At 35.6% G+C, this 14830-nt stretch overlaps 1 protein-coding gene and 1 pseudogene across 2 annotated transcripts; one reads left to right on the forward strand and one right to left on the reverse strand.

Moving 5' to 3' along the window:
* Positions 1–921: 921 nt before the first annotated feature.
* Positions 922–4366, forward strand: LOC144567495 (monooxygenase 2-like; annotated as a pseudogene). Its single transcript, XR_013515424.1, has 6 exons — positions 922–1125; positions 1660–1806; positions 2149–2220; positions 2841–3006; positions 3173–3401; positions 3755–4366. The product of XR_013515424.1 is annotated as a monooxygenase 2-like (transcript).
* Positions 4367–5495: 1129 nt separating this feature from the next.
* On the reverse strand, positions 5496–13674 carry LOC144567603 (ABC transporter G family member 44-like). The gene is made up of 23 exons (XM_078317773.1): positions 13147–13674; positions 12831–12951; positions 12653–12741; positions 12327–12411; positions 12045–12204; positions 11872–11948; positions 11662–11715; positions 11485–11575; positions 10972–11273; positions 10397–10678; positions 9967–10283; positions 9667–9827; positions 9438–9541; positions 9168–9324; positions 8840–9072; positions 8405–8737; positions 8024–8314; positions 7856–7939; positions 7627–7760; positions 7315–7542; positions 7036–7207; positions 6468–6722; positions 5496–5904 (listed from the first exon to the last, which is right to left on the reverse strand). Exons 1-23 carry the CDS (start codon positions 13491–13493, stop codon positions 5644–5646), a joined length of 4338 nt encoding a protein of 1445 aa, XP_078173899.1. The 5' UTR covers positions 13494–13674; the 3' UTR covers positions 5496–5643.
* Positions 13675–14830: the final 1156 nt, after the last annotated feature.

The following is a 14830-nucleotide window of genomic DNA, read 5'->3' on the forward strand; positions in this document are numbered from 1 at the left end:
CCATTATAGTATTTTTCAGATGTTAAATTATATCTTGACCACTGATTTGTTCGAAAACTGATGTGATCACACTATCTACTTGTATCCAACAGCTTGTTCTTAGTGGAACCGACCGCACCAATAGTGGCTTCATTTTTTTTTTTTTTAAATAATCAATCCTTTGAAAAATATTTGATTTTATTTTCTTATAAAAAAAGCCCTAATCAGACTCTTATCAAAGGATATGAATTGTTGCGTGGGGGACCCACTTGTAATAATGACATGATAGACTTCTCCATGACTTTTTTTTCTTTTGTTGACCACATGCAATTAGTCCACTGATGCATCAGAGCATCTACATCCCTGAAACTATTAGAGTTTCTAATTTGACGTAGCAGTTTCTAATTCAGTTTTGGAGATGTGGGAGAGTTTCTTATTTAGAAACTATGTAGGAAAGTTTCTTATTAAGAAACTGTTTATAAACTCTACGTTGGCCAAATGATTGGCTCAAATTGTTTCTCCTTTTTAATTTGTTGCTGACGTGGCTTAATAGAAATTATAAAATAAGTTTCAGGAATGTGAGAGTTAGAAACTTTAAAGACCATAATTTCTAAAAAATAGTTAATAGTTATTTAGAAATTCTTTTCAATTGTAGGGATGTAGATGCTCTGAGCAATGATCTAATCCGCCGTTTAATTTCAAATGCTACATTGGCACAGTTCATATCCTCTGAGGTAACATAATATTTCTGTTTAGATCCAGACCATCAAAATCCGAATGCAGTCCCTTTAATATTCGTGCAGAATCTTATCGGACGGTCTAGATCTTAACAGAAATATTATGTTACCTTAGATGATTTGAATTCATATCGGCAGCGATCTCAATCAAGTACTCACAGTCACTCTCATATATAAAATTATAAATAAGAAAACCCTTCTCTGTGCTAAACCCATCTTTCATCTCCTTTCCATTCTCATGTTAATCTCGACAGAGATATCTCTTTTAACTTTTAAGCTCATCTGTTGTCTAAACAATTTTTGTTTCAATTGCTGAAAGGCTGTTCTGAGTAAGAATGGATACGGTAGAAAATATTGTGATTGTTGGTGCTGGCTTCGCTGGTCTGGCAACTGCAATTGGATTGCATAGGTGCGCTCATTTTTTCAGTTTTATTCTTTTCAATTTTAATTTTTACAAAAATTTTTATCTCAAGATGTTTTTTTTTACAAAAAATTATACGATCTTTCCCTCTCATAAAATAAAATTAAAGAACACTACTTACTTATCCAGCTCCTATCTCAATTTTCTGATTCCGCTCCTGCTATGGAATCGACCTTGGCTGGTTCTGTACCTTCTATTTTCATTCAAATCAGGTGCCGCGTAGCACTTGTTCTGTACAAAATCCGACCGACTATTTTTTTGTCAATATTAGTGCTGTCCTTAAATTTACATTGTTTTTTTTTCTATCTTTTCATGCATAATTATATAGAAAAGTAGGGATGGATTAGGTTATTGTTAGGGGTGGCTAAGCCACCTCCATAAATTAAAAATTAACAATTTAGTCCATTATACTTTATAAATTCTATAAGTTTTAATATTTTCCAGCTCTCATAAAATAAAAATATATATCGTAATAGCTTGTTCGACCCCTCTGATCTCAATTTTCTGATTCCACCCTTGTAGAAAAGGAGTGAAGAGCTTGGTTTTGGAGTCATCACCGACAATGCGTACCACGGGGTTTGCATTCACAATTTGGACAAATGCATGGCGTGCATTAGATGCTCTTGGTGTCGGTGACAAAGTCAGGGATCATCATCTCTTGCTGGAAAGGTGAATTATACATGAATTATTTACTTGCCACCAATTTTGGTGCACTAATGTGTAGAGGAAATAATATATACATAACAGATCATCAGTTTATATTGCCGGTTTTGTTTTAGAAAATGTAATTAGGTCTGCTTCAGACCTTCACTGATATGTTTCTATACCAGGTGACATGGTAATTCTTCCTTATTTATTAATGGACTGAAATGATGTAATTAAGATACCAGTAAAAAAATTAATAATGGTATACTGGACCCTTGGTTATATAAATATGCTTGTCCTATTCTTTCCTTGAAAATTTAAGTATACATGATAAATATTTAAGACTGAGCTTATTTTATACTGCAGCTTTACATTTATGTCAGCAACAACAGGAGATATTTCTGCAAAAGTTTATCTAGACGGAGCTCAAGGCAAAATGTAAGCACTATGGTAGTTTTGTTACCTTACAGAGAAATTTTATATACACTGAAAGTACAAAAATAAACTTGTGGTTTCTTATTTGAAGCTTATTGTACATTTTTGAACCATCTCTCCATCAATCCTGTATGATAACCCTGTCGGAGATGGTTTTTTTCTTTTAAAAAAAGTTGAGATAGGGACCATAGGGTCCAAGCCAAATCATAAAAGTTTTATTGAAAGAAAGAGGAAATTTTACAAAAATATAATTACAATGAAATACAACAAAGAAGAAATGCCCTGTCATGAGACATCAAACAGGAAAGAACAAATTTTACCAGCCAACATGAAATATGAAGAGATGAGAATCAACAATCATTCAATAGCTTAGTTTCAGCTTTAATTAGATTTACCAGGAAAATACCTATTTTTCGGTTTTATATTAAATATAAAACCCTGTTTTTCCAATGTCAGAATACCCATTTCACTATTGGAGAGAGAATAATGACCCAAAAGGTTTCTAGAAAATAATAGGCAATAATGGGAATATTTGAATGTCAAAACATTAGAAAGAACTGTTTGAATCAATCCATTTATGAATCATAAAATTGACGATTCAGTCTGTCTTTCTTTTGAACAAGCGGAATGCATGAAGTTCGTTGTGTAAAGAGGGACTTCATGTTGGAAACCTTAGTTACAGAACTACCCAAAGAAACCATTAGATTTTCATCTAAAATTGTTTTAATCGAAGAAGACCGAAATCTTAAGCTCCTGCACTTGGCTGATGGCTCCATAATCAAAACAAAGGTGCATAAAATCATAGTACAATAATAATTTCTTTCCATCTAACAGATCTGGTATATTCCGACAAAAGAAAATAAGAAAAAGAGCCCAAAGATTTGTCATAGAAAAAACATAGGGCACTTCCAAGATAAATCAGCAGTCTTACGTATCTAGTAGTGTCAAATTACAGGTATTAATAGGGTGTGATGGAATAAACTCGGTGGTGGCGAAATATCTAGGCCTAAAGAATCCTTTATTCTCAGGCCGTTGCGGGACTAGAGGCATTTTTTAGCACCCAAATGGTCATGGTTTTAAATGCGACTTTATTAACATATATGGAGGAGGATTCCGTTTTGGCTTCTTACCCTGCTCTGAGAAAAGCATATACTGGTTTTTCAGCTGGTGCCCGTCTGAAAATGGTATATTGTTGCTCCCTTTTTGCCCTAAAAATAATGCTTTTACAACTTGACTAGAGAAGTTAGTGTTCTCACACTATGTGTAGTTAAATGGGTATATAGAAAGCAAAAATAGATCAAGTCCAAATCACATAACTGTAAGTTCAGTTACCTTATTGAGGTTAAATCACATAATTTGGGTAACAAAAACAAAGTGGGGTAACCTGTATCTTACTAAGAGTAATAAACTGAAGTTGTCATCCTAGGGATACTAATGTAAAGACTATTTCTTTTATTATATCTACAAATTGAAGATCAAATGTAAAACTGTAAAATTTAAAGGTTAAAAGCGAGATTGCCACATCGGAACTTTTCAGGGGCAGAGAAGGTAGATGAAAGCATACAAAAAATGCGAGAATTCGTCGCAAAAACTTTAACAACATTGAAAGTGCCCCGAGAAATGATTGAAGTGATAGAAAGAAGTGAGATGAGCGAGGTGGTGTCAAGTCCCTTGAGATACCGGTCCCCCATCTCTCTCTTATTTGGAAACATCACCAAAAGAAATATATGTGTAATTGGCGATGCGCTCCATGCAATGACACCCGAATTAGGCCAAGGCGGTTGCACATCTCTGGAAGACGGTGTTATTCTATCAAGGTATTTGGCCGATGCTGTTCATGATGGAAATGTTGAGTTGGGTTTGGAGAAATTTGCAAAAGATAGGAGGTGGAGATGCGCAAATGTGGTTGCCAAATCTTATATTATGGGGTTTATACAACAAAGCAATAACTGGTTTGTGAGCTTTTTGAGGGAGAAGCTTTTGGGTGGGATCATGGCTAGAGCTCAGCTAAATGCATCTGATTTTGATTGTGGGAAACTCTGAAATTAGTAACACATTATTAGTTTCTGTGGATTGCGAAAATGTATGAAATTGAATTGTGCCGTCTGTTTGCTCGTTCTTTTGTATATACTAAAAATAAGTTCAGTTATGACTGGCAAACAAAATTTCTTTTTCCCTTGATATCAATACTCAAGTTTTTGCATAGGTACTTCTGAAATCTCCTTCACTTATGCAAACTACGACATCCGTACTATGAATTTATATATTTATTTTCAAAGTTCAAACAGTCCATCCGAACCATTAAACATATAATTTCCATATGAAAATGTACAAGAGTTCAAATTTTATAATTTTTTGAAACTTCAAATATAAAATTTGATTTTGAAATACAATTTAATTTTATATGAAGATCATATTTAATGATTCAAATTTATTGTTTAAACTTTAAAAATGAAAATATGATTTCATAGCATGATCGACCCTGATATCCTTAGTATAATAGCCTCGCTCAACTATATTTGAAAGCACTAGAAGGATTTTGAGCTCTGCACATCTTTCAGGAAAAGAAAAATAAGTTGCGAGTTAGAATTTACATCCTTATAATCTAAATATGAATCACCAACTTTTATGAAATTTTGGTGGTACGTATTTATTATTTTGAATTAAATACGAATAATGGTATATTTGTGCAAAATATTATATGGGACAAAAAATGTAACTTCGATAAGAAGTAAATGAGAAGGGGAAGAGAAGGGAAAGGAAATAACAAATAAGTGTTATGTATTTTGAGTCCACGAGGATAATTTGTCAAAAATATTAGAGGGAGAACATTTTTACTTAAAATTTCAAAGTAGAGGATGGAGGCACAAAAAAAATGAAGCCATTTGAACCCTCCTCATTTTACTTAAAATTGCTGGGGTTGACATGTTAAAAACAAATCAGCTCTTCTTAAGGATTTTTAGTGGCATGCAATATATCACAGTGCATGCAGCTTTTCAGAACGATACATAAAATGTTATCATCAGATAGAAAATAACACATCTATAAAATATCAACTTCACTATCAACATAATTAAAAAAATCTTTTTTTTTATTTCTCAAATTTTTTATTTTTTTTTAATTATGTTGATAGTGAAGTTGATATTTTATAGACATGTTATTTTCTATTTAATGATAACTTATCATTTTATGTATCCTTCTGAAATTGCAACATAATGAAAAAAAATTCAAAGACTTGAATTATTAGTTTTGAATCTTACAAATTGCAGCAGGCGTATATTTACAACACCATATGTGGTGAATTGGTGATCTTATCCTATACAAAGAACTACCAAAGAGAGGAAAAAAATCAAACGAATAGACAACAAAACCTTTTGTACACTTCTGATTTATAAATTGAACCTATTTTTGTCATGAAAAAATTATCTATCTTCTTTGGAAGTTGAGCACTTTGATGGATACACCAAAGAGGAAAGCGAAGAGAACTGCAAATCCAACTACCACAACTGCAACCACACCCAAAAAATCATGATGGAATCCAAAATAACTCTTCAAAAACCCTCTCACTGTTTCATTTGAGCCTTGGAGCGGATCGTCTAAGTCCCCAAATTGTGATGTGACCAAGCCGTAAAGTGTCCATGAGACAGGGCAGGCCCAATAGTACCAACTCCACCATACCGGCATGCTCTGCAAATCAAAGGAAAATGCATTGTTAGACAAGGGGTATTTTGTGAGTTTTTGAAATTTGTGAATGCTCTGCAAATTAAAATGATTTTTTAATAAAAAAGACAATATAATGGGTAAATTTGTGATTTTTTTAAATTTAGAGGGGTAAATATGATATTATCAATTTTAGAAGGGGAAATACATAATTTCAAGGTCTTTGAGGGATATATTTGAAATTCCCCATACGGTACTTTCACCTTTTGTTCTTGCACAAGCTAATTGAAGAGGCAACAAAATGCACCTACTAACAAGTTGTTCACTCACAACACCCAAGACTAGCTGGTTAGTGATATTTTTGTCATTTAAAACATTTAAGGGCAATTTGGTCATTTTTTTGAGTTGATAGATCTTTGTTGTAAACTACATTGTAAATAAACTTTGATCTGTTTTTTATCAATATATTTTGTCACCAGCTTTGCTAAAGCTGGCCGACCATAAAAGAAACTTTTGGTTCTGACCTGCAAATAATTAACACTCAAAATGTTGGATTTAGTAAAAGCAGATAGTAGAATAAGAGAACATACGGGTCGGGCGATGATAAATCCAGAGAAGACATTCCAAATGCCATAAAATGCCGAAGAAACAATGGCAGCGATGTTGTAGCTAGGAGTCAAGCCGACACACATCATCCCGTAAAATGTGAAGTAAAGAAGCGTGAAGTACATATAGAACAGATACCAGAAGAATTTAGCTGCTGTCCACTGAAAGTTCATCATAGAGTATACAATAACTCCATAAAGTACCGATTGTACCAGCACATATGGCAGCTCGATGGTCACCTGAATATGTACAAAGAAGATTTATTAATTTCTTTCTCAATCCATGCAGTTTCTTCGAGTTCTGAGGAATTGAAATGTTGTTTTCCGCTATTTAACTCGTTATATTTTGGCAAAATACAGATGGTCAAATTACCAAAACTATATTCTAAAGCATCTGTTCAAATTTATCAGAAAATGGCTTTGCAAATTGATATAAGAAGTTTGTAAATTCTCAATCAAAAAATAACTTGTGAGTAAAGTATTCAAAGATGTAAATTAACGTCAGCAAAAGTCATTCTTGGTAAACTAGTACAATAAGAAAGAAAGAAGGTACCTGTCCAAATGCATATGGAAGAGCAGAGTACATGCCGGCAGCTCTCTCGCGATAAAATACAGATCGCTCAATGGCCACAACTGGTTGAACAGAAGTAGAATAAGAGATACCCATGAATAGCACAGCAGCATACATCGACCCCATTGCATTAAACAAGTCCTGCTGAGTGTTCCTATTTCACAAAATAAAAGAACCAAATTCATTCCCAAAAATCAGTAACACAATTGAGGAATCATCGTTATAAATGAGAAGTTCAAAAACCAAACAACAAGATCTTACCTTTTGCCTCCAAGACGCCAAAATATTGTGCCGAACATTAGCGCGATAACTAGAGAGAAGAAGAACCGAACAACGGTGTAAGGGGGGTTTCTCCAATAAGACAAATGTTGTTTCCAAAGGCATGCCATGCATTGTGTCAGGAAAGATTGCGAGTATTGGGTTGGAAAATAGAGGTCACTTGACTCGGAAGGTGGCTTACTTAGTTCCTTTATGATTTCCTTGTTTCTCCTGTGTTAATTAAATCAGCTGAGTTAGAGAATGGTTGATAATATCTGAGAATTTTTTTTACAAGTACTTCATGAAATAACTTACTTGCAGAGTTCAGAATTCCGATATGTCTCTGCAAAGTCGATCCCCAAAACTTCTTCTTGTGCGATTGTCGACACTTCCAACATCCATGTAGCAGGATTGTATCCATTCTTTATCTTACTAACTCCAGGAATTGCCTAAAAATATGAAAACAAAACAATTAATTTCTCTTTTCTGATTTTGGACGATTAGATTATAAATGGCTGCATGAATTTTGTCCAGATTAACATACCTCAAAGTAACTGATTAGGTCTTTGGATTGGTGACCTAATGGGCCGACATAAATCTCCTCACCACCTCTCTTCATCAAGAACAACTGCATTTAGAAAAGAGCAGATAAGAATCTCCTGCGATATCAATTAAAGCACACAAAAATAAGCAAATATTTGATGTTCCTCACCTCATCAAAAGCCTCAAATATATCAATGCTTGGTTGGTGAATGGTACAAACAACAGTTCGTCCCGTATTAACAGTGTTTCTGACAGTTCTCATAACAATGGCAGCGGCTCTGGCATCAAGACCAGAAGTTGGTTCATCCATGAAAATAATTGATGGATTAGCAACTAACTCTACAGCTATTGTCAGCCTTTTCCTCTGTTCTGTTGACAGCCCATTTACACCTGGTAACCCAACCAGTGCATTTCTAAGTGGTTTCAGTTCCACTAACTCCATTACCTCCTCAATGAACATCTACAAATAAAAAAAAAATATTTAGAAAATAAAACAAGAAGTTATATGGAAGTCGAGTATAGTTACAATAGAATATTTAATAATCTGTACCTTTCTAGTGTCAGAATCAACCTCATGAGGTAGTCTAAGCCATGCGGAGTAAATAAGAGACTCATAAACGGTTACATTTGGTGAATGTATATCATTCTGCTCACAGTATCCTGAAACTCTTGCGAAAGTCTCCTGTTTCTTTGGGTAACCTGAGATGGAGATTTCTCCCTCAATGTATCCACCGGTCTTTCTACCAGCTAAAACATCCATTAGTGTGGTCTTGCCCGCTCCGCTAACCCCCATTAAGGCGGTCAGAACACCTGGCCTGAAGGATCCACTAACTCCTTTTAGTAGCAGAAGTCTATCTTGTTCCACTCCTTGTGATTTCATTCCCTTCAATCATAAACCAAAAATAATTACGAGAACATGTCAAATTGATATTTTCTGTAATTTAGGCAGGAGTACACAACTTATTAAGAAAGCTAAAACATTTACCGCTGGCATATCAACAGAATATCTGATATTGTCAAAGGCAACAGAGAGTGGTGCGAAAGGAAGAACCATTCCTTTCTGGTTCTGATTCAAGTCCGAATTTGAAATATCCCTTGATGCAGATGTTATCTCAGACATTTCACCTGCTCTTGGTCCATCGAGTACCTCCCCAGTTACATTAGTGTGCTTCTCCTTCAATTCCTCCTCTGATAGACTTTGCCGAGCATTACCAGCCGCTGTATAATTTTATGAAAAACAGATTTAGCACCATTTGACAAAACTGGAGGGCGGAAACTGTAAATCAACAACATTAACAATTGCTAGCACTTACGTTTGAGATAGCTCAAGGCCAAAGTGAAGAGGAAATTGAATATGATAACGAATCCAATCAAAACACCTACACCGATCCAATACCATTTTGCCTCAGTGGGCATGCCACGGCTTTTCAACACTTGAACTCCAAGATATTCTGTGGCTCCTTCAGCATACTGAAAAACAAATTATGAGACATTTGATAACAAGTTAAAAATTGTATGAAACAAACAAAAGGAAATGAAGGATATATTCTGTTTTCTATTTTGCTTATAAATATTTAGCTTACATGTCTCCATTTGTGTCCCAGGAATTCATTGACGCCCAAGGCATTCATTGCATACATGAGGGGTGAGATCCAGTAGCCCCAAATCCACCAAGCCCTTATTTTATCTACAACCGGTTTTCAATTTTAAGCAGTTAGATGTATATGAACCAAATCGATCTCATGAAAACTAATAAGACTGTCAGGAAATAGCAGCAAAGAAAATTAGGTTTCAGGAAGGTGACAAACATACCATGAGAAAGGATAAAACCACTTAATACTAGTGTAACCACCAAAGCAAATGAAGCCAAAGTGTTAGCCACGACAGTGTCCCGCCCTAGTGATGCCATGAACCTAAACATGCCAGATGCCATTTGATTGACCACCAATAGTAACAAATACTGCTTGAAGAACCTACAAGAAAACACACACAATCACAAATAGTTTTTTTTTTTTTCTTATGATATAAGTTCTGCATTTAATTATGCTTCTCAACTAGTTGAAAAATGGAATTTATTTTTATAAAAGAAATGAAAAGTAAATATTGACCAACCTTCCCACATTGGGATCAAAGCCAATGACGTAGTAGTTCAAGAAGATGGTAACAGAGACCTCAACAAAAGAGACAGGTATCTTCAAAATCCAAGATGGGATTGTGTAAGCCCAAGCTGGAAAAAAGAGATGGTCCCGTTGTTTGAAAAAGACAGGCAGTTTTATGCATGTCAAAGCCAACTCTGAGAAGCCGTTGAACATGTGTGTGACCATGGCGAAAAACAGCGCCCCCAAGTAAACAGCGCCATCATTTGTAGTTTTATGGTGCATACGTGTGCGGAAAAACAGCGTCATTGCTATTAGGGTTGTCAGCATTAACTGCATTGATTTTTTTTATTTATGTAAGCACAATAAAAAAAGTTGATTTCATTTACAAATTTATGCTGAGTTTCTTTTATACATTGAGTAGTTAAAAACTTAAAATTGTGTACCTGGAATGCTCTGAAAATGTACACAAAAGAGTTGCGTTTCATGAGGAGAAATTCTCTCGAGGCGCATGCCTTTAGCAACTCTATCTTGCTTATACCGTACTTTGAGGTGGTTAGTGCAGCAGGGTGGCTCATTGACTTGTCGAATGGTACAGATAGCTCTGCTCTGAGCCTCTCACCAACATGGAATGACTTGAAAGCCTCTGCAAATTCACGTACTGGGACGTACCGGTATGGCCTGTTGTGTCTCTGCCAGTACTGACGCTGGTCTTTCCGAGATGTAACCTAAACCATTAAATGTTTCATATAATTAGCTTCTGCATCTTGGATGAAGTACTAAAATATGGGTAAAGTTTTGGGTACCTTTTGGTACATTACTTATGCCACCTTGAATTCTATATTTACTTTTTTGTTTTTTGAATATATTTTTATTTCTACTTTGTCCCTTCTTGTACCATTTTTCCTTCTTTATTTGAGCCGGGATTAACTGTTTTCTCAAAGAAAAAGGTATGGTCTTAACCAGTATAAACTGGTTATTTAACAACAAGTACATCTGCAAAATTCCTTTTTCAGTTTACCTCTTGTAGGAAATCGGCAACACCTTTCCTTTCTGGGCACTTAAACCTCATGGTTTCAAAAAAATCAAGGATATGTTCACGGGGCCCGTGGTACACAACATGGCCATCGGACAGGAGGATGATGTCATCGAACAGGTCGAAGGTCTCAGGTGCCGGCTGCAGTAGCGAAATTACGGTTGTTTGTCCCAGAATGCTAGTGATTTGCTTCAGCGACCTTACTATTTGAAATGTGGTTGAGCTGTCCAAACCAGTTGAGATTTCATCCATAAATAACGCTGTTGTGGGTCCCACAATCATCTCACCTGTTGATAAATGAGGATAATAACTTTAATTCATTTGAACTGTCCTTCAGGAAATAGTACATATTTCTTGGGGGTTTGGTTTTTGCCTTCTTGGTTATCAAATCTCGACAACTTTATTTTAATTCTCATCTTTTCGTTTTCACTCCCTCCCTTTCTCAGTCATGCCTCTTGAGTACTCGTGAGAGTAAATACGAGTAATATTTTAGTGTACCTGTTGTGACACGCTTTCGTTGCCCTCCAGATATACCTCTGAGCATCTCATCCCCTACAGTGGTATCGGCACATATATCTAAACCCAAAATCTGCAAAATTTAGGAAAATATTAAGAAAAGAAAAAAGAGAAAAAGAGGTACTTTCTGAAATTTTTATCAAGAGATGTGATTTGTACCTTGAGCACATAGTCAGTAATGATGCTCATTTCTTGGCCTCTCGTCGACACTGCCTGGATTTTTTGCAATAATAAAGAAAACTTCATGAAGTACCAATTAAGAAAAAAATGGGATCAAAGAAAATTGAGCTACGTTTTTTTAAAAAAAGTGGTAAGCAATTGAGCATCTTAATACTTTTTAGTATTATAGTAAGATATCTAATATATTACCTTCATATACACATCCAGGTCAGGATCAGGCTTGATATTTGAATCTTTCTCTCTCCTAGAAAGCTCAGTTAACATATCTACAGGCATTTTCAAATACATATTATTTATTACTTATCATACATCATATTGACAAAAACTAGATCTAGTTGTCTGAAAATTGTAAAATTTTATACCATATCTGGTACCAACACCCTGGACCCTGGCAGAGAAGGCTAGGGTTTCTCGAACAGTCATCTCAGCAATGTGCAAGTCATGTTGGCTTACATAAGCTGCTGTTCTCTGTGGCACAAACTCATTCATGCCATGTCCATTGTATGTAACCTTTCCAGTAACCTGTTTAATTGGCGAAGAAATTAATTAATTTATGGTTGACTATGAAGTTGATTTTTTTTATTAAAATTATGAGGTTGATTAAAAAGACAATAATTAAAAGAAATGAAGAGCTAAAAGAGTACCTTTAGTTCAGAGTCTAGCTTTCCAGCCAAGGCCAAAAGCAGTGATGTTTTTCCTGAGCCGGGTGGTCCCAGTAACAATGTCATCCTGAATTTTTAAAATTTATAATTCATAAAGTGACCAACATATCCACAAAATTTAAAATGTACCATGTGTATATGTTATTACACAGTGAAAATATACTTTTACACAAAAGTAAGCCTTTATATGAAACAGATAAAATAATCCTTAATTTGTTCAAACAAATGAGGAGAAAAAAATAACTTCCCAATAGTTTAAGAATTTATATATGCAAAACATCCCCTCTGGGGTGGGAATAATTTAGTACCTCTTAGGCTTGATAACTCCACTGATATCATGAAGAATATTAAGAGGCATTTTCTTGTTCGGCAGTATGTGCAGAGCATTCACCATAGACTAAAATAAGAAAAGATGCATGCCATTATATCCACTGGATAATAATATGAACAATTAGTAAAAGTTGCTGGACCCAAGTATAAAATTACCTCAAGAGAATTAATTGTAGCATTGATAAATGTTGGCAATCCCCTGCTGCCAACATGGGCTAATGCTTCAATATTTAAATTCTCATAATGAATTTCGATTGTTGGAAAATCAAGCCCGACCCTGAAAAATTAATATTTCCAATCATTTTACCTCCACAAATAATATGATGAATTTTAAAAATGTGAAGAACATTTCAAAGGCAGATCATCAGCAGCCCAAGGAACATTTTATCCAACACTTTGTGAGCAGCGACTAGTAAGTTGTTAGTTTCATATACATGCTTATTGAACCCACATTTCCATGGTTTGCACTCACCGGTCGATCCTCTGTTTCAACTTGAGCAAGAATCGTTCATTATCCTCCTCGGCAACGCGCACCAGCCGCTCGATGAGATGGCGCTTCTCAGTGATCCCGAGATTGTCTATGTTGATCTCTTTCCCGACACCTCCATCAAGGAATAACCCCTTCTTCATGCGGTTGTAGGTGGGAAGCCTCTCCAGTGCGGCCCACTTGAGCGACTCCTCGTCGTCCTCTTCACGGGTCGATCCATTAGAGAAGACGTCAGACCCGCGCCCGAAAATTGATGCACTGCCAACTCGTTGGAAGATTGAAGAGCTGTTCTGGCGTAGGCTCGGCAGCCTGAAGGAATTGCTTGAATCCATTTGTGAACTCAAGTACAGTACGGGAGTTCCTCTTCCTTCAATTTGTTATTTTGTTTCCTTTTCTAGCTAGGGTTTCTCTCTTTTTTTTTATTTACGAAAATGGAGGGAGAGAGACATAGGGTTTCTTTTCTTTGAAAGAAGGGATTGATGGAGATCGAAGGAACGCGAATGAATGAATCCTGGGGAGTAATGGAGGCATTTTATATATAGAGGAGGCGGGAGAAGGAGAGGGGAAGGTGACGCACCAGAATTAACGATGAAATAGGGAAAAGTATTATTTTATTCTCGTGCAATGTATTATTCATGGATGGGTGGGCCTTCACTGGAGACTAACGATCAATTTTGGTTTTGGATTGACCATGAGAAAACATGTGTTTAACTGTATAGTCTGTATTGTTCTTAGCAAGGGGCGTGACAGTTATTGTTTAACAAGATGTTCGCTACACAAGATGGTACCTGGCGTACCTGGTACCTCCCTGCCTAAAGAGCTCTCTTTGCTTGTTGACCCTTGACCATCGTCTAGACGTTCTCTCCCTTTCTGCCTTTCACCAAATCAATTATTTATTTATTTTTCCTTGGAATGTCTGTTTTTAGGTCGTCTCTTTCCAGATTCCCCCCTTGAGTCACAAGACTACAACAATTTTGGAGTTTTGGTCTTAAAATTTGGAAAGTGTAAACGTTGAAATCTCGTTAAATCATTGGAGTAATAAAATCGTTGCCACATCCAAATCAGACTTCCATTTATGTAATAATAATAATAATTCTTTTACATTTTAATTTTACAAAAAAGTACCAAAACAGATTTTTGTAAATATAAAGTGCAAGGGCATTGAAATGGATCATATATAGGTATTGATATTTAAAAAACTTCTCCAATTAAAGCGTGCTCTTCAGCCGTCATACTTAGTTCTCAACATTTTATAATTTTAGGCTCTTTAAACTCAGCTTAGTGGGTATCCTTTTGTTAGCCTGGTTCGTTTGGGTGCTAAGAACAGGGTTAGTTGGGTTAGCTGCTATTTCTAACATGCTATCCTTACTATTTCATATTTGAGTGAAAAAAATGTTATTCTCAATACAATGAATAGCTCGAATTAGCTGTTATTTTACTATTTCATTAAAATGTTAGTTTAGCGACTATTCCGAATTTGAAATTGGCATACTATTCTCACTAACTTCATTCTCAATCCAAACGTATCCTTAAATAATAACATAACAATATGCCACTAGAATGGATATGGTGGAATCATTGTACAGGCCAAACACCTACACAGAGACGAGTGTGGGATACTACCTGGGCGGCAGGTATGTGGGCATTGTGGCGTGAGTGTAATAGGAGG

The sequence above is a fragment of the Carex rostrata genome, chromosome 16 (assembly GCF_964058835.1).
Source record: "Carex rostrata chromosome 16, lpCarRost1.2, whole genome shotgun sequence".
NCBI lineage: Eukaryota > Viridiplantae > Streptophyta > Magnoliopsida > Poales > Cyperaceae > Carex > Carex rostrata.